This window comes from Mesoplodon mirus (assembly GCF_964341445.2).
Source record: "Mesoplodon mirus genome assembly, chromosome: 5".
Classification (NCBI taxonomy): domain Eukaryota; kingdom Metazoa; phylum Chordata; class Mammalia; order Artiodactyla; family Ziphiidae; genus Mesoplodon; species Mesoplodon mirus.
The window spans coordinates 48,866,319-48,893,437 of record NC_138980.1 but is presented as its reverse complement, the minus strand read 5'-3'; the positions used below and the strand labels follow the sequence as shown (position 1 = coordinate 48,893,437).

The window sequence follows — 27,119 nt, the reverse complement described above, 5'->3', positions numbered from 1 at the left end:
TATCGAAGAATAGCCTAAATGTTACAGTATATTAAGAAAGAATCAGGTGTTCAATCAGTAGTCTAGGCTTCCACCATAAGAAACTGGAGAAAGAAAAGCAAATGAAACCCAAAGCAATCAGAAGAATGGACATAATAAAGATAAGAACAGAAATCAGCAACACTGAAAGCAGAAACACTATAGGGAAATATAAATGAAACTAAAAGCTGATTCTTTGGGGAAAAAAAATCAATAAAATTGATAAACCACTAGCCAGACCAAGAAAAAAAAAAAAGAGAAGACACAAAATACCAGTATCAGGTATGAAATAGGGATATCACTATAGATCTCACAGACATCACAAGGATAATAAAGGCATACTACAAGCAACCCTATGCCCATAAATTAAACTTAGATGAAAGGAATCAAGTCTTTGAGTCACAGAAAACCTCAAAACTCACTTTTAAAAAAATCGATAACCTGAACAGTACTATATGTGCTAAAGAAATTGTATACCTAGTTAAAAAAAAAAGACTTCCAACAAAGAAAACTCCAGATACAGCTGGTTTCACTTGTGAATTCTTCCAAAAAAATTTTTTTTGAATACATTTTTTTTGCGTACATTTTTTAACATCTTTATTGGAGTATAATTGCTTTACAATGGTGTGTTAGTTTCTGCTTTATAACAAAGTGAATCAGTTATACATATGTTCCCATATCTCTTCCTTCTTGCGTCTCCCTCCCTCCCACCCTCCATATCCCACCCCTCCAGGCGGTCACAAAGCACCGAGCTGATCTCCCTGTGCTATGCAGCTGCTTCCCACTAGCTATCTACCTTACGTTTGGTAGTGTATATATGTCCATGCCGCTCTCTCGCTTTGTCACAGCTTACCCTTCCCCCTCCCCATATCCTCAAGTCCATTCTCTAGTAGGTCTGTGTCTTTATTCCTGTCTTACCCCTAGGTTCTTCATGACATTTTTTTTTCTTAAATTCCATATATATGTGTTAACATACGGTATTTGTCTTTCTCTTTCTGACTTACTTCACTCTGTATGACAGACTCTAGGTCTATCCACCTCATTACAAATAGCTCAATTTCGTTTCTTTTTATGGCTGAGTAATATTCCATTGTATATATGTGCCACATCTTCTTTATCCATTCATCCAATGATGGACACTTAGGTTGTTTCCGTCTCCGGGCTATTGTAAATAGAGCTGCAATGAACATTTTGGTACATGACTCTTTTTTTTTTTTTTTTTTTGCGGTACGCGGGTCTCTCACTGTTGTGGCCTCTCTCATTGCGGAGCACAGGCTCCGGATGCGCAGGCTCAGAGGCCATGGCTCACGGGCCCAGCCACTCCGCAGCATGTGGGATCCTCCTGGACCGGGGCACGAACCCGTGTCCCCTGCATCGGCAGGCAGACTCTCAACCACTGCGCCACCAGGGAAGCCCCATGACTCTTTTTGAATTATGGTTTTCTCAGGGTATATGCCCAGTAGTGGGATTGCTGGGTCATATGGTAGTTCTATTTGTAGTTTTTTAAGGACATACTGTTCTCCATAGTGGCTGTACCAATTCACATTCCCACCAGCAGTGCAAGAGTGTTCTGTTCCCTTTTCTCCACACCCTCTCCAGCATTTATTGTTTCTAGATTTTTTGATGATGGCCATCCTGACTGGTGTGAGATGATATCTCATTGTAGTTTTGATTTGCATTTCTCTAATGATTAGTGATGTTGAGCATTCTTTCATGTGTTTGTTGGCAGTCTGTATATCTTCTTTGGAGAAATGTCTATTTAGGTCTTCTGCCCATTTTTGGAAGAAATAATAACAATTCCAGAAAATAGAAATTCCAGAAAATAGAATACCAAAAATTTAAGGGAGAAATAATAACAATTCCAGAAAATAGAAAAAATAGAACTCTTTCCGCCGTATGAGGTCAGCATTACCCTAATACCAACACCAACGACACTTGAAAACTCCAAATCAATGTCTCTAATGGATGTAGAGTAAAAATCCCCAACAAAATATTAGCAGATAAAATCCACCAATACATAAGAAGGATAATGCATCACAACCAAGTGAAGTTTACCCCAAGAACGCAAGGCTGGTTCATCATTCAAAAATCAATCCATATAGGGACTTGCCTGGTGGCGCAGTGATTAAGAATCCACCTGCCAGTGCAGGGGACACAGCTTTGAGCCTTGGTCTGGGAAGATCCCACATGCCGCGGAGCAACTAAGCCTGTGTGCCACAACTACTGAGCCAGCGCACCACAACTACTGAAGCCCGCTTGCCTAGAGCCTGTGCTCCACAACAAGAGAAGCCACGGCAATGAGAATCCTGCGCACCGCAATGAAGAGTAGCCCCCGCTCGCCACAACTAGAGAAAGCCCACGCGCAGCCATGAAGATCCAATGCAGCCAAAAATAAATTTAAAAAATTAAAAAAAAATCAATCCATATAATTCACCGTATTAATGAATGAAGAGTAGCCTGAATAATCAGTAGGCAAGTTTTCAGATTACATGATGAATCAAAGGATCTAAGCTTAGACATAGCAGTAAAGACCAAGTTACTTGATTTACTGGTTTGGGGAGGAACAGATTAATTAAGAAAGTGAGGACATTTCCCCTCTGGCTAAGAAACTGAGAATTACAGTCAGATCAAGCAGGTCTCTCTGGAGAGTTCAGTTGTCCTCATTCTGTCATCCTCACTTCAAAGACTGAGGGAGTTGAGGGGTTTCTTTCTTGAGCAGCTGGCCTGCGAGATTTCCAGGATGGCCATGTTCTACTGACGCCTGGTTAAGAAAGCCAAGGGCCCTCACAATCCTGATTTTCTCAAGATTCTTTAGAATCCAAGAGTATCAGAGTTGAATGAAGGCTGGATCTTACCTAATCCAGATCCCCACAGTTTAAAAGAATAGAAACCAAGACCCATGGAGGGTGGCTCGTGTAGGTCCCCTTCCCCATCACTGAAATCCAGTGATCATGAGCTGGTCCCGGGACAGTAAGCCCATCTGACCATATCTTCCAGGCCTACCCTCTCCCAAACTTTCTCCTCCAACCTTTGTAGTACACGTTTGCTTTTAGCTTACTTTTATGCATAAAGAGTCCCCATCAAAACCTGTCTGGGTCCTAGTCCCTGTTCTCTCACCAGTTGGAGTCTGGGGTGGAGAAAAGCAACCAGACCCAGGCCTTCACACAGAGGCATCCTGCATTAGTGGATTGGAAAATTGGTCTAGCTACATGCTTTGAGCCCATAGGCCTCACAGCCAACCAGATGAACATAGTCTGGGTCCACATCTCTGTTTGATCCCACTGCCACTTTGAATTCTTTCAACAAATTCCTTATAAGATTGTAATGAAAATGGTACTGCATACTCATGATATCCAGGGTCTGTGCTATGAGGCTATACGTTCTCTCACTTCATCCTCACAGTAACCCATTAAAATAGGTACTGTTCTTATCCTCATTTTGCAGATAAATGAATAGGCTCAGAGAGGTTAAGCAACGTGCTTAAGATCCCACAGCTAGTTAAGTAGAAGTGTTAGGATTTGAACCCAGGTCTGGCTGACTCCAGTGTTCAAGCTTTTAGTAATGAAAGTTCTTCCTGGTTTAAAATAAAAATGGTTTTCTCTTTCTTTCCCTCCTCTATTTTCAGTCTCAGGAGGAAGTCTGTGATTTGCTCCATGCTGCACCCTTCCAAAACATCTTGCCTAGAGTCTACATCAAAGGTAAGAAACCACTGACAGCAGCTAAATGGCCAGTCTGAATTTGCACCTCATGCTCACTTAGTCCCAATAAACTCAGATGTGTGGTCAGAAATGGAGAAGGTGAGGGCTTTGGACAGCTCTTGGGTAGTCACAGAATTGGAAATGATGCTCCAGGCCTTGGTCCTTCTAGAACATCCCTAGTAAGTTGCTGTCTAGCTTGGTCTAAATCCTTCAAGTGATGGGGAACTCACCACCCCATGAGGTAGATGATTCCACTGTTGGGCACAGATAATAGAACATTTTCCTTGTAGTGAGTCCTGATCACACTTGCCAGAACCAGGGAAAACAGTTCTACACGCTCCATCCAAGTATTGGAATACAAATACGTCACCAGGTCCTCTGAGAGCTCTTCCTTCCCCATTTCCCCCGGTGTGCCCTGAATCTCATTTTCTGCTTGCTGTTCCTTTTGCAGAGGGGGAGCGTTTGGAGGTCCGGATGAAACGCCTGGAAGCCAAGTACGCGCCACTTCACCTGGTCCCTCTGATAGAGCGGCTGGGGACCCCTCAGGTACGATCCTCCTATCATGGACTCGGAGAACCAAAAGGAACTTTAGAGGGAGAGAGAGCATTTGGTCCAACCTCCTCATTGTACAGATGGGGAAACTGAGGCTCAGAGAGAGAAACAGAAAGTCTAACAGCACACAGCCTGTTAATGGCAAGGGCAGGTGTGGCATGAATTTTGCTGACTCTCAGGCCTGTACCCTGTATCATCTATCCTGCCAAGAAAGAAGGAAGTCAGACAAGTATCTGTCACTCCCCGTTAGGTATTAAGAATTCTGCTGAGTTCTCTCTCAGAATTAGAACCGCACGCCCTGTGAACCGGCAGTTCATCTCTGGGTATCTTTGCCAAAAAAAAACTCTTACAGGAACACAAGATGTTTACCATGGCATTGTTTGTTAAAGCAAAAAACTGGAAACAACCTAAATGTCAATCAGTAGAGTGTTGACTAAATAAAATGTGGTAAAATCATTTAAATGATGAATACCTGCTACATAATAATGAAAAGAAAAAAGTCAGATCTAGATGCATCAGTGTGGACAGACCATAAACACATGGTTAGGTGAATAGAGCAAGCGGCACTACAGGTCATGGAGTATGATGCTATTTGTATTTTTTTAAACACATATCAAAAACCCATATGAAGTAAAACTTTTCCTAGGAAATGAAAAACACCCAGTTCATAATGGTGGCAACCTCTGAAGAAAGATGAAAGGGACAGAGATGGGTGGGGAGATCAAAGAAGGCAGCTTTATCTGTAATGTTCTAATATTTTTGAAGGTGAATGAGCTCAGGTGTTAAATCTGTAATTAAAACTCATTTTTACAAACCTGAACCTGTACATGGAGATGAGTAAAACAGGACCCCTGCCTTTGGAGAACTCACAAACCATGCAGGCAGTCAGGAAAGAAGACACTTTGCGGGGGGGAAAGGGGTGAAACAAACAGCATGTGCTGTCTCCTTTCAAGTTGGTTCAAGTTGAATCAAGCATTTGGTGGTGGGGCAGGGCACAGATCAGGGTAGGAATTCAGGAAGAAGAGAAAACAGGGCACTGCAGCAAGACAAGCCAGTATGGCTTGTTTTGTTCAACAAAACCCAAAACCGACTGTTTAAAAGGTTTAGGATTCAGATCCGCTCTTGGACTAGCATCCCTAAGGTCCTCTCTCCTATTATCACAAAAGCTCATGAATCAGAAAAATTCTCATCCTCCACAGAGGGCGGAAGGCGGCCTCTTCTCTCGAAAAACATGGCAAGTGTTGGAGCCCATGACAGGGCCCCATCCGCCCAGGTGTCACACTGATGAGCAGCCCCAGCCATACCCCCTGCAGGCCACCCACCTCCTACTGAAAACAGTGACTAAACATTTAGTGACATTTGGGTTCTTTAGTCACCACAGAGAGAATGTAGATACTGTGAAATATGCACATTTTCTTTTTTGGCCTTCCGGGGCTGAACACAGGAGATCCTCTAAAGATTGCCTTCTAGGGAGAAATCCCCCAAGCCAGCGACATATAAATGTGTCTGCTCCACTGTTGGTGTCATCCTACAAGAATCTGACCTCTCACACCCAGGCTTCGGCATGTGTTTCCACTTACAAGTCTGTGAATTCCTTCCCTCTTCTGATGAACACTACTTCCTTGGGACTGATAGAAATCTTAATTTGTCAAATGCTGATATTTAACAAACAAAAGCCTAGACATTCTGCCGGAGAGGAAATGCCAGTTTTATAAGTCTCCCAGCCCTTAAGGAATAGTCCAAAACTTAGTCCTCCTGTAGATAAAAGAAACATTTTTTAAATATTAACTTCCAAGCTTGCTGGGGTTCAGGGAACTCACATAACTTCTAGGTCGGTGATAGGGAAATTCTGCTACATGTTTAATGCTGGGAGAGTTTAACTGTATTGCATTGCTTGTATTTGTTTCTAGGAAAAATTGAGGTGACCTGGTTTGTTGCCCAGTGCTATCATGAATAGAATGTTCTGTCAGGGAGTTGAAGGACTCCTCTTTCCAGCTTTACCCCTGAATTGCTGCATAATCTAGTGCTAGACATTTAATATCTTGGTCTTTTTGCCTTTTAAAAAAAAAATATATCTTGGTCTTTGTTTTCCCATCTATAAAATGGGCGAATAGCTGTTTTGTCTTTTTAGCTGAGCTGCCTTTCACCATTACTATGATAAACAAATAAGTAAAAATCTTCTAAAAAACAGAAAGGAAAGAGCAAGCATGGAGATATTTTTTCCAAAGTATCCTAAATGTAATCAAAGTACTCCATGCAGAAATATGTTTCCACATGATTTCACAGATGCTTTTTCTATACCCTTGTTAACTCAGAAAAGAATGGCAGAAAGAGAGAGAAAAAAAATCCCCCACTGAGTGGAACAGAAATGGCTAAAATTTATGTTAAACACACACATACACACGTAGTATATATATATATATGAAACACCAAGTCACCGATTGAGGGTATAGGCAACAAACAATCTTTAGTGCACTTTTTCAGATTAGAAGGACACTCATATCAAAAGAAAAAAGAGGGCTTCCCTGGTGGCGCAGTGGTTAAGAATACGCCTGCCAGTGCAGGGGACACGGGTTTGAGCCCTGGTCCAGGAAGATCCCATATGCCATGGAGCAACTAAGCCCGCGTGCCGCAACTACTGACCCTGCGCTCTAGAGCCCGCGAGCCACAACTACTGAGTCTGCGTGCCACAGCTACTGAAGCCTGAGTGCCTAGAGCCCGTGCTCTGCAGCAAGAGAAGCCACTGCAATGAGAAGCCCACGCACCGCAACGAAGAGTAGCCCCCCGCTCACCACAACTAGAGAAAGCCCGCGCGCAGCAACGAAGACCCAATGCAGCCAAAAATAAATAATTAAAAGCAAAAAGAAAGAAAAAAGGGCATGAAAGAAAACTCACAGCCTAAGAAATATAAATGCCAACAAACAGGAGAAAAAGTGTTCCACTTTACCAGTAATCAATGAAATGTGAAAGAGAAGGATATAGCTCTTCATTTCACAAGTTGGCTAAGAACTTTTCTTCATGATAATGAAGTACTGATAAAGGCACAAGGAACAGATTTGACATAGATAGGTGTGCAGTGGTTCAGCTTTTCTTGGGACTAGTTTGTCACTATGTAGCAAAAGCCTTTTAAAACTACTTATACTCTTTGACTGAAGAGTTCTACTTCTAGGATTTTATCCTAAGAAGATAACCAGAGATAAGCTCAAAAAGTGTAATATATAAGGATAATTACTTATGAGTTGTCTATAATGATGAAAACTTGTGAGCAATTTAAAATAACCAACAGGAATAGAGAACTAAATAAATGACATATGTCAATGGCCATTTTATGTAGCCATTAAAAAAACATATTACTGAAGAGACTAAAGGAAATTTTTTTTAGTACCAATATCTTAAGAGTAAATAACAATGTAGATAGTGTGACCCAAATTGTGTTAAAATAGATACATATACATGCTCACATACATAAACACAAATAAATCATACATAAGTATTGTAAGAAAGCTCATCTGTGGGTGATGGGATTTATGGGAGATTTTTATTTTCTTATAACATTTTTACAATTTTTTTTTCCAGATTTTACTCTTGTAGCTCATAGGAAAACCCATAAAGGTAAACAGTTTTTCAGGAAAGGGACAAAGCCCCTAACCATTTCAGTCAAGGCCCTTTGGTTGGCTCTGGTTGGGGGGTCATTTAGAGTTCAAAATCTGTCTGCAGGTTTATAAACCCTGTTGCTAATTCTTTAGATCCTCCCACAGTTGTCAGGCCCTGAGGACTGATACAGACTAACTAAATGCACAGGAGATTAACTAGTAAGCCAGAACTCTCTGTATTAGTTCCTTTAACTAGTAAGCCAGAACTCTGTATTAGTTCCTTTAACTAGTAAGCCAGAACTCTCTGTATTAGTTCCTGAAGGAGAATATTCATGACTCGAGAACAAACGTGGGTTCTTTATTTACTGAGCATCTTCGCTGTACCAGGCACTCTCTTTCTAAAGTGGAGAGCCCTGTCAGGGCCCAGATACTACCACAGGGAGTTGCCTGGTGAGAAAAGAGTCAAGCACTGGGGTCAGGGTTTTTGAAAAGAAGTATTTCTAGCTAACTGTGGCAGCTTCTCTGCACTGGAGCGATCTTTCTCTGCCACCAGAATCAAGATGAGTCACCGTGAATCAGGGTTCCCCCTTGTGTTCGAAACACAGGTCCTCAAGCTCTTCTTCCCCAATTCACGTTTTTCGTCCTAGACTTCTTTCAGTTTATAGCTGTCATGACAACTACACTCCTGACCCACATTCCTAACAGGCTCCAGCATTGGTGTTTCCTGATTTACTTCCCTTCATGGATTAATTTAATTGAGGCTGCCCTCTTTCTAGGGGCTGTAGGGTGTGGGGAGCATGCAGGGAGCAGGCAGGCAGACTCCAGCCAGCCACACTGTGCACTGAGCTCTCGGGTGGGTCCGCCCTCTGGGGAGCTGATCCCAGGAGTGCCCTGTGGACCTCTCTGTCTCAGAAGCCGGCCCTCTTAAACTTTGTCCCTAGATTTGGAGATTGTACTTTGACCTTAGATGTTAATATCTATTATCTTTGCACATGGCTTTGAGAGCTCTACCCCTAGATATTTTCTGCTCCTGCAGACGGTAATGTGTTTTGAAGTACTAGTGTAGCCGGCTGATTATTAGAGATATAGTAACCAGATGCCATACGAGAAGCCAGTTTAAATTATTAAGGAAGATTGTTAACAGTGGTCAGAGAACTTCTAATGGGAGGAATAATCTGTAAAATCAGCGACAAATTTTTAAGAGTAACATATGCTTATTGTAGCACATTCAACTGTACAGAAGTATTTATAGTAAAAAGTGAAAACCTCACCTGCTTCTCCAAGCCCATCTGTTCCCACAACTGATGTTAATCCTTCTAGAATGTTTTACACTCTCACCCCCCCCACACACACACACATACATGCCTACAGTTTTCTGCGTCTGTCTGTGGGATTGTGTTACTGATGTCTTTTAATAGGATTGTAGTATATGTCCTCTTCTGCAATTTGCTCTGTCCACTTAACAATTTAACCCACAGATCTAGACTACTAGGATTCAAATCCCAACTTTTCCACTCACTGACTGCTTCTCTGAACCTCAGTTTCTTCTTCAATAAAATGGGGATAATAGGGCTTCCCTGGTGGTGCAGTGGTTGAGAGTCCGTCTGCCGATGCAGGGGACGTGGGTTCGTGCCCCGGTCCAGGAGGATCCCACATGCCGCGGAGCGGCTGGGCCCGTGAGCCATGGCCGCTGGGCCTGCGCGTCCGGAGCCTGTGCTCCGCAACGTGAGAGGCCACAGCAGTGAGAGGCCCGCGTACCGCAAAAAAAAAAAAAAAGGGATAATAATGGCATCTTCTTCATGGGGTTTATGAAAGGAGTAAATGAGGTAAGTACTTAACGAACGCATAGAACGGGGCCTGGTTACGACACACACAGTGAGTGTGTGCTGGCAGTAGTCACAGTACGGCAGTAGCAGTCGTACTCTCAGTCTTTCCAAGGCTACCTAGCATCGCATTACATCGGTGGATCGAAATTGTGTTAGACTATTCCTCTAGTGATGGCTCCTCGAGTTTACTGAGCCCAAGACTTCTCCCTGCGGTTGAACTCAGGTTTATAAAGTTAGTGCCCTGCTCTGGGCAAGACCTCAGTTCTGGTGAATGAATTACAGATGCAGCCAGCTCTGGGGTTTGGGAATATCGGGTGAGAGGTAGAAAATGGGGTCTGCCATGTGACTGGCAGGTTTATGTACCCTCCCATTCCCAGCAAATCGCCATCGCCCGGGAGGGCGACCTCCTGACCAAGGAGCGGCTGTGCTGCGGCCTGTCCATGTTCGAGGTCATCCTGACCCGCATCCGGAGCTACCTGCAGGACCCCATCTGGCGGGGCCCCCCGCCCACCAACGGCGTCATGCACGTCGACGAGTGCGTGGAGTTCCACCGGCTCTGGAGTGCCATGCAGTTCGTCTACTGCATCCCCGTGGGGACCAACGAGTTCACAGCTGAGTGAGTAGCCCCAGGGAAGGCGGGGTCACCCCCCAACCTGCTCATCCCCCACCCCAAGAGCCACGGGGCAGCCAGAGCTCAGCCAGAAAGGAGGGCAGGGGCGGGGTTGTCCAACAACGGTTTGTTGAGCACGTGCTTTATTTCGGTCAGGGTTCTAGGTGCTGGACATGCATCTGTGCAGAGCAAAAGTAGACAGTTCCTGGTATGTGGGGTTGACAGGGCCAAGAGAAGACTAGAAAATAGATAGAAGGTGCATCGAATGAGGTCCCTTGGCAGCGAGGGCAGGAAGGACAACAGATGCCCATGAAGAGAGACAAGTGGACTATAGGAATTTAATTCACAGACGACAGCTGAGCTGGAACGCTGCTTAGGATTCAGCTCTTAGAGGGGAGAAGGGGACCCCACAGGAAAGGCTCCAAGTGGTTGAAGACAGGCATGGAGTGTGTGCACATCGGGGCCTTGGACCTCTCAGGGCCTGTCTTCACGGGACTAGAAGCTGGGCCAATGGAAGGGGCAGCGGGGGAGCCCTGGCGAGGGCTTGGTATTAAGACCTCACCGCCCACCCCAGCAGAGCTCCAGGGGTCGTAGAACAGAGACAGGCTCCCCTGGCAGAAGGCGGGCACCACCTTGCTCATGAGGCCTCTGCTCCTAAAAAGTAGGGGTGCCTTTGAGAGGAACCCAGTCCAGTTCTCAGAGAAGACAGAAGCAGAGCCCCATTCTCCCGTCACTCACCCAGCTACACAGCACGAGCAGAGAGGTGACGAGGGCAGACAAGGCCTGCCCTCCAGGAGCCAGGAGCTCTGGAGGAAACACGCACGGGGGCCAGAGAGGCCTCCCCAAGAGAGTGGTGCTGGGAGTGGGATGGGAAGGCTGTTTCCAGAGCAGCTGCACTTTCCGTGACAGCAGTGGGGAAGCTGGGAAACCTTCCCAGTGGGCTGCTCTGCGTTCACGGACGAGCGATCCAGCCAAGAGATGCCCCACGGCCTCCCAAATTGCCCAGGTGGCTGTTGAGAGTTGGGGGCGTGCAGGCTGAGCTTCACCAGACCCAAGAGGACTGGCAGCCCCCCACACCAGCAGCATCTGTTCATGCCCCATCGTGTCCCTCCCCCACCCCCAGTCCCTGCCCTCTCCGCCTACACTGGCCAGCTGGTCTCCTGGTTTGAAACCACCCTTCCCCTCACTGATGTTCCTCTGGTTCCTTTCCAGAGCCAAGACAGAGCTTCATCAGAATTCTAACTGGCTACATAAATCTCAAAGGCTGGTTGGATTTTTTTTCTTGCAAATTTGTCTTCTTCAAAGCTGATTTTTCTTAAATTAGTGGGGCGACAGACTGACACCTATTTATGGCTAGCAGGGCTTATAATATAACCACAGTCCCAAGAACAAATGAGTCCACACTCACAGCTTCCCTTGTACCCATTCTACAGATTAAGAGAATTGGCCCAGAGATGAGCCAGCTCACTAGCTGTACCTGCTGGTCCAAGATGAGGGTCCCTTCCCCCTCTGCCTCCTGCTTCTCACTCCAGTTGCTTCCTCTCCCACTCCCAGGCAGTGTTTTGGAGATGGCTTGAACTGGGCTGGCTGCTCCATCATCGTCCTGCTGGGCCAGCAGCGTCGCTTCGACCTGTTCGACTTCTGCTACCACCTGCTGAAAGTACAGAGGCAGGACGGGAAGGATGAAATCATTAAGAATGTGGTAAGCAGCTCATGGCTGGGTTCTGGGAGTTGGGGCCAGGCCTGACAAGCAGGCCTTTCATCAGCAGAGGAGGGTGAGCTGCGTATGGAGGCCAGCTCCCCACACGGCAGGTAGGTACAGAGACATTCAGCAGCTGGTGACCTTCTCGTAAGAAGCCGTGAGTCACTGGCTCGTAACCCACTGGGATGAATCACATCACCCCGCAGGGCAGGGCCAGCCTCCAGACCTGAAACACACCTTCCCTGTGCCAGTCAAACTCTGCTAATGCTGCTTCGTCATCTGCACAAACTCTGACTGAACACAAAAGTTGTGCAGCCATGGGGATGGGATGAGCGCTGTCATGTGTGGGGTAAGCAAGGCTGCTGCAGGAGCATCAAGAAGGGCTGTCTAAACCAAGCTGAGGGGCTGGGCAGGGGCCTCAGAAGGCTCCCCCTAGAGGCGATGCTTGGGCAAAGTCCAGAATGACCAGCTGCAAATAGCCAGGCAGAAAATGGGGTGCAGGATGGGGAGAATGTTCTAGGCAGAGGGAACAGCTAGAGCAAAGACACAGAGGCATGAAGATGTATGCCTGGAACAGAGGGTGGGTCTGAAGGACCAGCTGAGAGGAAAAAGAGGCAGAAGCCACCTCATAAAGGTTTTTTTTTTGCTTTGAGGTAGAACATACGTAACATAAAATTTGCTGTTTTGGCTATCTTTAACTGTTTACTGCATTAAATTCACTCATCTTGTTACACAACCATCACCACCTCCATCTTCAGAACTTTTCATCTTCCCCAGCTGAAACTCTGTGTCTAGGAAACAGGAACTCACCATTCTCCCTCCCCACAGCCTCTGGTAACCACCCTTCCACTTTCTTTCTCTGTGAGTTTGACTGCTCTAGGGGTACTTCGTATAAGTGGAATTCTCACTCAGCATAATGTGTTCAAGGCTCACCATGTTGTAGCATGTATCAGTATTTCCTTCCTTTAAAGGCTGAATAATATTCCATTCTATGTATACACCACATTTTGTTTATCCATTCATCTGTCGATGGACACTTGAGTTGCTCCCGCATTTTGGCTGTTGTGAATCATGCTGCTGTGATCATGAGTGTACAAATAACTGTTCAAGACCCTGCTTTCATTGCTTTTCGGTATGTACCTAAAATTGGAATTGCTGGATCGTGTGGTAATTCTGATTTTAATTTTTTGAGGACCACCGTACTGTTTTCCATAGTGACCACACCGTTTTACATTCCCACCAGCAATGCACAGGAGTTCCAATTTCTCTATATCCTCCCCAGCACTTGTTATTTTCTGTGTATCTTTGGAAATAGCCATTTTAATGTGTGTGAAGTGGTATCTCATTGCGGTTTTGATTCACATTTCCTTAGCAATTAGTGATATTAGCATCTTTTCATGTGCTTATTGGCTATTTGTTTATCTTCTTTGGAGAAATGTCTATTCAAGTGTTTTGCTCACTTTTTAATTGGGTCATTTGGCTTGTTTTTTTTGTTTTGTTTTGTTTGTGCTGTTATTTAATTGCAGGTGTTCTTTCTGTATTCTGGATATTAATGCCTTATCAGATATATGATTTGAAAATGTTTTCTTTCATTCTTTGGGTCGCCTTTTCACTCTGTTGATAGTGTCCTTTAATGCAAATAAGTTTTTAATTTTGATGTATTCCAATTTATTATTTATTACCTGTGCTTTGGTGTCATATCCAAGAAATCATTGCCAAACTCAATGTCATAACGCTTTTCCTCTGTTTTCTTCTAAGAGTTTTATAGTTTTCACTCTCATATTTAGGTCTTTAATCCATTTTGAGCTAATGTTTTGTATATGGTGTAAAGTAAGAATCGAACTTCTTCTGCGTGTGGATATCCAGTTTTCCCAGCACCGTCTGTTGAGAAGACCATTCTTTTTCCATTGAATGTTGTGGGCACCCTTGTCACAAATCATTTGACCATATATGAAAGGGTTTATATCTGGGCTGTCTGTTCCATTGGTCCATATGTCTGTCTTCATGCTAGAACCACACTGTTTTGATTACTGCAGCTTTGTGGTAAGTTTTGAAACTCAAAGCGTTTTATGGTCAAGTTCACATTTCACTGTCAAGCTCTGGGCACCCATAGAAGGCCTTTAAGCAAGAGAGTGGCATAATCATTGAAGCATCAGGACCCCAGACCCCACCTTCAACTGAATTCTTCCCTTTCTCTTGATTTCTCTGTCCCCTCCTCCCATCCCTAACCTGCACGTCCCTGTCCTTCTACAGCCCCTGAAGAAGATGGCAGACAGGATCAGGAAGTACCAGATCTTGAACAATGAGGTTTTTGCCATCCTGAACAAGTACATGAAGTCCGTGGAAACGGACAGTTCCACCGTGGAGCATGTGCGCTGCTTCCAACCACCCATCCACCAGTCCCTGGCCACCACCTGCTAGGCGGAAGGTCCTGCAAACCCTCGACCTGGAGGAGAAGAAGCAGGAGAGAGAAAGCCACAACCAGCCTGCAACAGGGTCTGACTGGACAGTGTGTGGGATGGACGTGGAAGGAAACAAGAACCTCCCCAAACACATCTGCACCTCCTGAGGGCTGGGCCTGTGCATGCTCTCCCACAACATCTCCATGGTGGTTTCTCCATAGTGTAAATGAAAAAAAAAAAAAAGAAAAGAAACAGGGCAGTATATGCTTTTTTCTTTTTTACTTTTTTTTTCCCTCAGCTGTGTTAAGAGCCCTAGTTTTACCCTTTCTCCATCTTGTGGTCCCCTACATCTGTGGTTGCTTCCCAAGACCTCCTCCTCAGATGGAAACCTCCAACCCAATGTCCACATGCCACCCCAGGATTGAAGTCTTAGAGATGGAGAAAAGAGTGTGGTGATGTCCCAAGATGTCAGCCTGGCCATGCTTCCACTTCTAGCATCTTCGCCTCCTCTGGCTCCCTCCCTCCACTTCCCAAGATGGCATCTTCTTCTGCTCTGGACGCCAGGGATTCTACCACCAAGAATACTCCTGGACCAGGCGCTGAGAGCCATGGTGAATGGGAGATGAGGTTCCTGGTATCGGTACCATGGTAGATGGTGTTGTGGTGTTGCCTTTGACCTTCCATGGACTCCCAAAACCACATCCTGACTCCCCTCTCAGGGCACTCCTAGAGAGAATTCAGAAATGCATTCACAACTGGAATGGGTGAGTAGAATTGGGGTAAGAATATGGTCAGGACCGCTGTGTAGAAGCAGTATTTATGAACACAGCCAGGGATTCCATAGTCCAAAACAGAAAGCTATTAGACCATCTCATCAGCTTGATGGTGAGAGGGTCCTTTATTCACTGAGAAAATGCTTAGTGAGCATCAAGTTGCACAGGGTAATGGACACTGGGGCTACAGCTTTGAACAGGCCAGGCATGCACTGCCCACAGCATTAGCCAGCGACCAAATTAGGGGCCACTTCTTGGCACAGAATCTCTCATCAAGGAAAACTGTCACAAGAAAGAAAATATTAAAGGGTTATTTTAACAGAAGCCAGAAACATCTTGGGGCCAAGGAGGTAAGGAATATAAATAATACTTGTCAACGAGCATTTAATACCAAAATATACCCCAAAGAGGAACTCTGTTCTAGTGAATCAGGACTTTTGTTGTCCTAGAAGCTGAAAGATTCTGGAGACATTTTATCTTTGGCTGTCAACTTCCTTGATGTTCCTTAACTTAGATTTTGAGGTATGGCGTATATCTCACAGGGACGTGTCTACTTCCATTTCCCTGACTGAACCAAAATTCCCTGCAGAATCTCCTACCAAGCATGGGGAGACTGTTTAGAAGGACGGAAGCCTTTGGGAAGTGAATTTCTCATTGCAGAGCACCTCATCATCAAAGGGAATCTGTGACCCTGAGCTTGTAAGAACGTATAAAGTGAGACATTGGATATTTCTCCCCCGGCCCAGGAAGGAAAAGAAAGAGAGAAAATAGAACAGTAATGATCTCCTCCCTCAGGGCAGATGAATGGAAATGGTTTCCATTAACCAGATGGCCCACTTCAACCCCATGGCAAGAGCAAAGAAGTGTCCATAGCAAGAGGTTTGTTACCCACTCATGCTCACCAGGGAGAAGAGAGGTGGGGCTCGCCAAAGTATGGTCCAAAGGCTACATACATCAGGACCTCCTGAGATTAGCACGTTTAATGCAGATTCCTGGGCCCCATCTCATACCCATTGATTCTACAGCTCTGGGAGCAGGGTCAAGAAATCTGCACTTGCCACAAGCTGGATTGTTCTGTTGCACACGAAAGTCTGAGGACCACTGCTATAGAGGCCCCCTGCACTGCCACCCTTGGGCTTTGAGCTCCCTCTGAGCCATGAAAGAAAATATCTGTTGGGAAGGAAAGTGAGTCAGGGTGGAAGCTGTCAGATTCTCCTGTCTGGAGCTGCCACTTCCTATTCTGATTTCTCATTTTTTTCTTCTTGATGACCATAGTTGTATCCCAAAGGCAAAAGTGAGGCATTACACGACATGCGAGAACCACCAGTTAAAATTCACCTTCAAAACCCACATAAAATTTCTAAGCTCCAGAGCCTTCCGAGTCTTCATTCCTGTCTGGGAACAGTAGCTGGCTCACTCTCTCAGATTAAGTCTGGCTGTTAAGTCCTGGAGATCATTCTAAATCCTTGACCATTGCTTTGTGGAGATTTGGATCACCTGTTGGATGAGATTGCTATTTCAACAGTCCACCCCTCCCACCCTGCATTCATAGCCCTGAATTTGACCCTCTGGGTAGAATCCTATTATCCTCAAGAGATTTGATCCCAGTAAATTGAGGTCTTCACCTTTAGGAGAGACGTTTCATTTCCCTGGCTCACCAGCAGCATTGATTTACGAACACCGAAAGGGTTTAATATTCTTTCCTTCCTGGTGTTACTGCCCACCCCCACTTTTGATTTTTTGTGTATCTAAGAACCAGGAAAAATAAAATCTTAGGTTTTAAAAGGTTAAAAATAAATCTGTTTCAGAAACTGTCAAATGTACCATATTTGTATTAAGAGTTGTTGGGGATTTTTGTACAATGAATTTACATTTATTTATGGTGACTTACATTTACGCTTGTGATCAAATAATGTTAAATTCTTAAATCATATTTGCTATGCAGCTGAAGATGATATTTTGCTTTGTATTTTGGGGTACCTGTGTTGAGTTGATAAACATTTCCATCTCCATTAAAACTGCTTCCAAACTAGTGAAATGAGCATCTTGTCTTGATTCTGGGTCATATTCTAGTCGTCGTTGATCTGTGGAAGGCCACAAGAAAACTGATGACTAAGGATACAACCTGAAAGAGAATGGAGGAAGATAAAGATAAAGAAGATAAAGACATTGCGCACTAAACTAATGGCTTGTTTTCCTTTCTCACTGGGGGAATTAAATCTTTACAAATTGACTTGCACTGGGCAAGATATTGGAGATGGTTCCTGAGCCTAGGGGATTCATAGTCTGACAGTGTAACTCTACAAACTATATCCCTAGTTTTGTTTTTTGGGTTTTTTGTTGTTGTTGTTTGTTTTTAATTTTTTTAATTGAAGTATAGTTGATTTACAATGTGTTAGTTTTAGGTGTACAGCAAAATGATTCAGTTATACATATATATCCTTTTTCAGATTCTTTTCCATTATAGAATATACAAGGTATTGAATATAGTTCCCTGTGCTATACAGGTGTTTGTTATTTTTCTGTTTTATATATGGTAGTGTGTATCTGTTAATCCCAAACTCCTAATTCATCCCTTCCTCCCTCCCCACATTGGTAGTCATAAATTTGTTTTCTATGTCTGTGAGTCTGTTTCTGTTTTGTAAATAAGTTCATTTGTATCTTTTTTTTAGATTTCACATATAAGTGAAATCGTGTGATACTTGTCTTTCTCTGTTTGACTTCACTTAGTATGAAAATATCTTGTTTCATCCATGTTGCTGCAAATTGCACTATTTTGTTCTTTTTATGGTTGAGTAATATTCCATTTTGTGTGTGTGGGGGGGTGGTGGTGAGCGTAAGGTTGGCCAAAAAGTTCATTTGGGTTTTTCCGTCAGATCATATGAAAAACCCAAACGAACTTTTGGGCCAACCCAATATATATACACACACATATATAATATCTTCTTTATCCATTCATCTGTTGATGGACATTTCGGTTGCTTCCATGTCTTGGCGATTATAAATAGTGCTGCTGTGAACATTGGGGTGCATGTGTCTTTTCGAATTAGAGTTTTTGTCTTTTCCAGATATATGCCCAGAAGTGGGATTGCTGGATCATATGGTAACTCTATTTTTAGTTTTTTAAGGAAACTCCATACTGTTTTCCATATTGGCTGCACCAATTTACATTTCCACCAACAGCGTAGGAGGGTTCCCTTCTCTCCACATCCTTGCCAACATGTTATTTGTGTTCTTTTTGATGATAACCATTCTGACAGGTGTGAGGTGATAGCTCATTGTGGTTTTGATTTGCATTTCCCTGATGATTAGCAATATTGAGCATCTTTTCATGTGCCTGTTGGCCATCTGCATGTCCTCTTTGGAAAAATGTCTATTCAGTTCTTCTGCCCATTTTTTAATTGGGTTGTTTGTTTTTTTGATGTTGAGTTGTATGAGCTGTTTATGTATGTTGGATATTAACCCCTTATCAGTTATATCATTTGCAAATATCTTCTCCCATTCAGTACGTTGTCTTTTTGTTTTGTTGATGATTTTCTTGGCTGTGCAAAAGCTTTTAAGTTTAATTAGGTCCCATTTGTCTACTTTTGGTTTTGTTTCCTTTGCTTTAGGAGATGGATCCAAAAAAAATATTGCTGCAATTTATGTCAAAGAGTGTTCTGCCTGTGTTTTCCTCTAGCAGTTTATCGGTCTTACATTTAGGTCTTTAATCCATTTTGAGTTTATGTCTGTATATGGTGTTAGAAAATGTTCTAACTTCATCATTTTACCTGTAGCTGTCCGGTTTTCCCAGCACCACTTACTGAAGAGACTGTCTTTTCTCCATTGTATATTCTTGCCTCCTTTGTCATAGATGAATTGACCATAAGTGCATGGGTTTATTTCTGGGCTTTCTATCCTGTTCCATATATATCATTTATCAATATATCCCTAGTTTTAAGAGGAAGCATAGGAACTAATATTTAATGAGGCCTAATGTGTGTGGGCACCATGCTAAATCCCATTCATCCATCCATTCCTTTGAATCAACCACCATCACTTTTTGTGTTATATCCCACCTTTGACAAAGGGGCTATACAGTGTGTTTATTTTCACACAGTTACTAAGTGAAAGCTGGAATATGAACCCAGTTCCAAAGGATGGGCTTTTGCTGTTACACTCTAGTAAATTGATCAGCCAGTCTGGACCCCAAAACTAGACTTAGGAATTTGATTACTGGACTTTTCGGGGGCTTTGGGTCAGTAAGATTGAGCTAAGCCTGGTATTAGGAGAGACCCAGCATAGTGGCAAGGAAGTTCCAGGCTGAAGGCACCTGGAGACCTCTCACACTCATCGGAAAAGATGGCAGTAGAAGATGACTAGAAGGATATGTTTAAGACCAGTACCAGTGCTTGGAGCCTCCTATGTTACACAGCGCCTGCTTTCCTGAAGACTGCCAACAGAGATGAGTTCTAGGGCATTAGTGGCCCCCACTGCTGCAGCCTGGCAAGTCCTCAAATCTCTTGGGGCCTCAGATTCCTCATCCTCAAGGTGGACAAAATAATCCAAGGTCCCTTCAAGCTCTGGTTTCCCAATTCTAGGTCACTTCCTACTGGTGTACCTTGAGGAGGCTGACTACTTCACAAACTCAAAATCTTGCTCAGCCGTGTGTCACCACCTCAAAGGGTTCTCATCATTAGGGCTGGTATATTTGGTCTAGTGCCGTCGAGCACTCTGAGTCTGGAGAAACGCACAGTGAAAAGAAGATTCCACGCTCAAGTAAATTTGGGGAGTGCGTTGTGCTTTGTCCCCTCGTGAAGGTCAGCAGTGTCAGCAGTGCTCTGAGGAATCCTGCAGACCTTAATCAGCCTGGATTAACACCACATCTCCCAGATGGCTATGACCTGGGACACGCCTTTCTCTGCATCACTAATGATTCTCTCATGAAACATTCTTTGAAAACTCTTGGACTGAGGGTGTGGAAATCCATGTTAGATAGTTTTTTACATTCCCACAGGAGAAGAACCACTTACACATGGGCAGTCATGACTCTTGGGCACAATTAGGGAAGCAGGGACTTGGCAAAGTACCGAAGGAATTCAGGTGGAAAGAGGAAGCATTTTCATGATGGGAGAGAATAGGGTAGCTGAGTGGATTCACTTGCTAGGGTTGCCATAACGAAATACCACAGACCAGGTGGCTGAAACAACAGAAATTTATTGTCTTACCATTCTGGAGGCTAGAAGTCCAAGATCAAGGTGTCAGCAGGGTTAGTTTCTTCTAAGATCTCTCTCCTTGGCTTACAGATGGCTGTCTTCTCCCTGTGTCTTTACATGGTCTTTCCTCTGTGTCCGTGTCATAATTTCCTAAGGACACCAGTTACATTGGATTGGGGTCCATTTATATGACCTCCTTTTTACCTTAATTTCCTCATTAAAGACTCTGTCTCCAAATAGAATCCCATTCTGAGGTACTGGGGTTTAGGCTTCAACATATGAGTTGAGCTGGGAGAGAAATTCAACCCATAACAATGGAGAAGAGAATAGATCTGGGAAAGGTGCTGTGTCTGGGGCCCTGGACTGTTTGAAGGCTGGGATGCCATTGCTTGAGAAACACTTCTTGAATGCTCACTATTTTCAAGCCTTCAAATAGAGGCTTGTAGGAAGAGAAAAGAGGGCTCGCCTACGATTTGGCTTTTTTTTTTTTTTTTAATAAATTTATTTGTTTATTTATTTATTTTTGGCTGCGTTGGGTCTTCGTTGCTGTGCACAGGCTTTCTTTTAGTTGTGGCGAGCAGGGGCTACTCTTTGCTGTGGTGCATGGGCTTCGCATTGTGGTGGCTTCTCTTGTTGTGGAGCACGGGCTCTCAGCGCACGGGCTTCAGTGGTTGTGGCTCGCGAGCTCAAGAGCGCAGGCTCAGTAGTTGTGATGCACGGGCTTAGTTGCTCCGCGGCATGTGGGATCTTCCCAGACCAGGGCTCAAACCCGTGCCCCCTGCGTTGGCAGGCGGATTCTTAACCACTGCGCCACCAGGGAAGTCCCCGATTTGGCATTTTTAGCTGAAAACCCATGAACGTTTTTTTGTGCCTCATCCAGCACATAGTTTGAATTTGTGACTAGGAAACTTGGTTACAACTGTGCCTCTAATGTCAGTTTTTTGGGGAACAAAAAAGATCGTGTACAATATTTTATGGAGCTGTTCAAAGAGAACATTTGATGAAACACATATCAGATTTTTCATTAAAACCGCTTTTACACACTCGAAATTGCTGACAAAATACTGTTAAAGTAATTAGATTTAGTTTAGACAAGGTAAAAAAAATGCACTAGAAGAGTTCAGTAAAATCACAGAAATCCTCAAAGAGTGAGCTGTGGTCTTGGGGGGAAATAAAATTAACTTTGAATTTACAGTCACTATACACTCACTGTGAACTATTGCTTACTATTATTAACATTACAAAAAATCAAGGGCATCTAAATTTGTCTAAGAGGATCAAAACATATTTTTATAAATTTTAGAGAAACTGGCTTTCCCAAATGAAAATGCATGTGAAATATGCAGCAGAAATGGCCTTCCAGTGAAATATAAAGATACACAAACAATGAAACAAAAATATTTTGCATGACTAGGAAGATGATTCACATACAAACAATTCCAAACTAACCTGTTTACAAACTACTTTTTGGCCATTATAGGTCAAAGTATCGTCTTGATTGAGGGAGGTCGGAACAAATTGAGCCATGTACTGCTTTTAGGGAGGTTTTCTCGTAATATTCCAGAATTGAAAGATTTGAAAGAACAATTCAGGAAATACTGTACCCTCTAGATACTGCTTTAAAAGGCAATGAAAACTGTAATGTAAGGGATTATTTATATAATAAATTTATTTAATAAAATGTGAATGTTGTGTAATATTTTCTGTAATAATAATTATACATGACCCCAAGAGTCGTTGAATGTGTATAAAATGCATAGTTCATTTCTGAATCTAAGTGTTGCTTTAAAAACCTTATTGATAATTTCAGGTGCTACCCCTTATCAGAACAGAATTTCTTCATATTGAAATCAGTTTAAAAACTCTGAGTTTTAATGACTCAAGGAAGGTTGTCTAATTTGACATTACTGACAAGAGAATACAAATTATATAAAAATCTTGATGACAGAGAGTAGATTTTAAGTGTTCTTACCACACCCACCCCCCAAAAAAAGGTAACTGTGAGGTAATGGATGTGTTAATTAGCTTGACTGTGATGATCATTTCACAGTACATTCGTATATCAGAACATCATTTTGTACACCTTGAATATGTAAAATTTTATTTTTAGTTGTACCTCAGTAAAGGCAGGAACAGGGAATCTTTTTTTTAATTGAAGTATAGTTGATTAACAATATTATATTAGTTTCAGGTTTACAGCATAGTGATTCAGTATTTTTACATTATACTCCATTAAAAGTTGTTACAAGTTAATGGCTGTAATTCCCTGTGCTATACAATATATCCTTGTTACTTATCTGTTTTATACATAGTAGTTTATATGTCTTAATCCCATACCCTCTTTTGCCCTTCCTTGCTTCCTTCTCCCCATTGGTAACTACCATTTTTTTTTTCTGTATCTGTGAGTCTGTTTCTGTTTTGCTATATACGTTTGTTTGTTTTCATTACTAGATTACACATATAAGTGATATCATACAGTGTTGTCTGTCTTTCTCTGTCTGACTTGCTTCACTAAGCATAATATTCTCTAGGTCTATCCACATTGCTGGAAATGGCAGAATTTCATTCTTTTTTATGGCTGAGTAATGGTCCATTGTATATAGGTACCACATCTTTATCCATTCATCTGTTGATGGACACTTATGTTCCTTCCATATCTTGGCTATTGTAAATAGTGCTGCTGTGAACATTGGGGTGCATGTATCTTTTCGAATTAATGTTTTCATTTTTTTCTGGATATATACCCAGAAATGGAATTGCTGGTAGTTCTATTTTCAGTTTTTTGAGGAACCTGCGTACTGTTTTCTGTAGTGGCTGCACCAATGTACATTCCCACCTACAATGTACAAGCGTTTCCTTTTCTCCACATCCTCACCAACATTTGTTATTTGTAGACTTCTTGATGATAGCCATTCTGACAGGTGTGAGGTGATATCTCACTGTGGTTTTGATTTGCATTTCTCTAATAATTATTGATGTTGAGCATCTTTTAATGTGCCTGTTAGCCACCTGTTATGTCTTCTTTGGAAACATGTCTATTCAGGTCTTCTGCTCATTTTTTGATTGGGTTGTTTGTTTATATTGAGTTGTATGAGCTTTTTATATATTTTGGATATTAACCCCTTGTCGGTCATATTGTTTGCAAATATTTTCTCTGTTCCATAGGTTGTCTTTTCGTTTTGTCGATAGTTTTATGTGCTGTACAAAAGCTTTTAAGTTTAATTAGGCCCCATTTATTTATTTTTGCTTTTGTTTCTTTTGCCTTAGGAGGCTGATCCAAAAAGATACTGCTACAATTTATGTCAAAGAGTGTTCTGCCTATGTTCTCTTCTAGGAGGTTTTATGGTTTCAGGTTTTAAATATATATATTTAGGTCTTTAATCCATTTTGAGTTTATTTTTGTATATGGTGTGAGGAAATGTTCTAATCTCATTGTTTTATATGGAATTGTCCAGTTTTCCCAGCACCACTTATTGAAGAGACGGTCTTTTCTCCATTGTGTATTCTTACCTCCTTTGTTTAGATTAATTGACCATAGGTGCATGGGTGTGGGAATCTTGATTATAAAACCATAATAATGTTAAAATGAAGGCAAGAAAAATAAATTTTATAGAATACATACATATTAACTTATGAATTATATATCTCTTTATTTTAGCCAAGCAAACATCACTGCCCCAAGAGCAGAAAACCCAGAAATACACAATGGTAATTAAATTCAGTCATCTTTGGAATTTTTTCCAACTTGTAGTCCATATAAAACCCATGAGTTTATATATATCTTATTTTGTGTTATAAAAGTGTGTTTTGTCTTTAGGAAGACAGAGTGTATTTCATAACAGTTTAATAGTGTGATTTAGAATTCTTACTTATTTAAAGACATCTGGTATGTGGTACTTTTGCCCCTGACCCTGCAGACCTTGGGAGGGGGCTGCTCAGATCCTGCCTTCAGTTCCCTTAAAGTGAATAAGCCAGAGGTGGGAAGGGACAAAGACACACTTCCCTCTGGGTGAGAGGAGAGTAACCAGCCCCCAAAGCCAGTCCCCACTTCCCCATCTGGTTTGATTTACTCTGATTTCCTCAGTCTGTGCTCCCCTCTCAGCCTGTTCCCCACATTCCCAGATGCTGCTCGTCTGGCTAGCCCGGAGCTTCCGGCAGAATGGGGAAGGCAGAGGGTTTCCCTGGGAAAATATGCTGTGAGATGCTATCAGAGCTAAAAATATACGGTCCCTAAGCTCCACCCTCATTAGTTAGAATAAAACCCAGGGATTTCTGCCTTCTGGTGTTTCAGACCAACAGGAAAGGGGGAAATCAAAGAGCCCCTGGTTGGGGCATTTCTTAGACACTTCTGGCAAGGAGCCCAGCCCTGAGCTGCTGAAAGCTCGCTGGACTCATCGGGGCTGCAGTGGGGAAGGGACTGATCTCCTGGGTTCAGCCCATCCACAGCTGCCATGTAGTCTTCTTTAATTTGCTCCCCCTGTCATCAACATTCCCATCCTATACTCAAAGATCCAGGCTCAGGAAGCAATACAGGTTAAACAGCCACACCAAGGGCTCTTTTCAGTTCACCCTGGGGTCCCAGGCCCCCTTGTCCCTTCTGAGATGCTCACACCTGCTCCTGTCTGCCAGGAATGCACCCGTACCTCACCTCCACCTCCCCATCCTCACAGACTCAGGCCTTCCCTCATCCTTCAAGCTTCACTTAAAACATCCTTCCTCCTGGAAACCTAGGTCCCAGTTGCTCTGTTCAGATACTCTCGTGTGCATTCTCTACTTGACCTTCTTGCCGTTTATCAGAATTATAATTCAACGTTCATTGTGTGACCATTTCATGAATACAGTCCATGACTATAGAGATTGCATCTGTCTTGCTCACCCACCATACAGCCTGTGCCTTACACAGCAGGTAACACATGGAAAGTGTTCCGTCTGTGTCTGCTGATGGCATCAATCCCCCTGTCTCCTCGAAAAAGTTTGCCATGTAATTGGTGTCAACAGGTGAGCCTGCCTTAAAACAGCAGCTGTCATAAAAGAGAAGAGACTAAAGGACTAATTGTCAGGTGTTGACTGCGGCCATGATGGTTGTACCATATAGGGTGGTAGGGAGGCCTGGAGTTGGGATAGAGGCAGGAGGGACTGGGGCAAACTCCAGAATGGAGCAGAGGAAGGGCTGGGCATGAAGTCTGGGGGTAGGCATGGAGGCAGAGCCTGCTGGGAGTGGTGGTGTTCATGGTGGTGTTCGTTTTCTCTTGGGATCCTCCTTAGCCAAGAAAGGGGGCAAAAAGGAGGAACTGATTAAAAGCTGGCTTCTTGAAAAGTTCTTGAAAACCCAGCTCTGCCAGGAACTAGCAAATTGTTAATCTCTCTTAATGTCAGGTTCCTTATGGGTAAGAGTAATAGTAGGTTTAATACCTATTTCTGCTGTTACTGCAATAATCAAATGACAGTATGCATGCGTTAACCTTAGCACAGTGTTTTGGGGAATCAAGCACCTTCCTACTCTCGGTGCAAATGAAAGAGGGTATAGCCCTGTATTATTGCTGCTTTAAAAAAACTACCATGAATTTAGTGTGGCTTACAGCAGCACAGATTTATTCTTACAGTTACGGACATCAGAAGACCAAAGTCATCCGATTTAATCACTAGGCTAAAATCAAGGTGTCAGAATTTCCTTGGGTCATTGTGAAGGCTGGAAATGGTCTATATTCTTATGAGGATGGCAGTTACAAGGGCGTATACATATGTAAAATTACGTCGATCTTCACACATCATTTTAACATTTGTGCACTATTCTTTATGAAGTGTTGCCTCAGTAAAAATGTACATTTAAAAATTCAGGATTTTTTTGTGTGTGGCCAAAAAGCCAAGAATTGTTAACCTGAGTCCCCCTGAAATTCAGTGCACTGTGGTGTGTGTATGTAGGTGTGTGCATCTTTGTGTCAGGCGTTCACAATTTGTGTTAGGTTCTTAAAGCAATGTGGGGCCCATAAAAAGTTAAAAATTACCAGTGGAGCCTTTCCCTAAAATGGGGACCACTCGCTCATGGCTCTGCTGGGGTTTGACTCAAGGTCAGACCACTCTGTACAGACCAGGCATTCTGGAAATGCAGGATGGAATTGGAGAGGCATAAATATATTTATTGGACCTGTCACAAAGCAAACAATGACATTTTTCTTTGGGCAGCAAAAAGCAGATAATTATCTCCAGTAGATTTTTAGCTCAATTTTTAAAAGGCTGCAGCCAATCCAGAGTTGGACAGCTCTGTCCCCACTCCTTCCCCCCACAGCCTCGCATCCCCAGCCCCACCAGGGCAGAGGTCCTCCAAGGTGGAATGGTGGCTTGGCCCCCCGCCCCACCTGACAAGCCATGAGGAAACCTTAACCCACGCTCTGGATTCCTTTGGAAACTCTCTTCCAGGCCCAGCTTGCAAACCAGAATTTCCAGTGTGACTGTGTTGGCAGTAAGTTAATTAAGCAGCCAACAAGGACTGGGTGCTCCCTGCAGTGGATGTATCCAAAGGGGCCGGGCAAGGCATCTGGTCCTCTGTCTTTCTCCGTGGCAAGAGGCAAATGGGAGGGATGTAGCTCAGAGAGCAGAGGCCAGCAATGAGAGTAAAAGCCCCATGGGGTGGGAATGCAGAAACTGAATGTATTGAGTGCTTAGTGGATGAATGCCAGGCTCTGTGCTATATAAAGACTTTACATAAAAGAATGGACTCTGATCCTGACAGCCTAGGAGTGAATCCCAACT

At 43.3% G+C, this 27,119-nt stretch overlaps 1 protein-coding gene across 1 annotated transcript in view; it reads left to right on the top strand.

Moving 5' to 3' along the window:
• Positions 1-17,191, top strand: part of CYFIP2 (cytoplasmic FMR1 interacting protein 2) — a 142,183-nt gene extending 124,992 nt beyond the window's left edge. Inside the window, exons 27-31 of the mRNA XM_082621585.1 lie at positions 3,644-3,716; positions 4,168-4,262; positions 10,065-10,303; positions 11,852-11,999; positions 14,253-17,191. Coding sequence (XP_082477711.1) covers positions 3,644-3,716; positions 4,168-4,262; positions 10,065-10,303; positions 11,852-11,999; positions 14,253-14,420 — 723 coding nt within the window. The 3' untranslated portion in view covers positions 14,421-17,191. The remainder of the gene's footprint in view (positions 1-3,643; positions 3,717-4,167; positions 4,263-10,064; positions 10,304-11,851; positions 12,000-14,252) is intronic.
• The last annotated feature ends 9,928 nt before the right edge of the window (positions 17,192-27,119 follow it).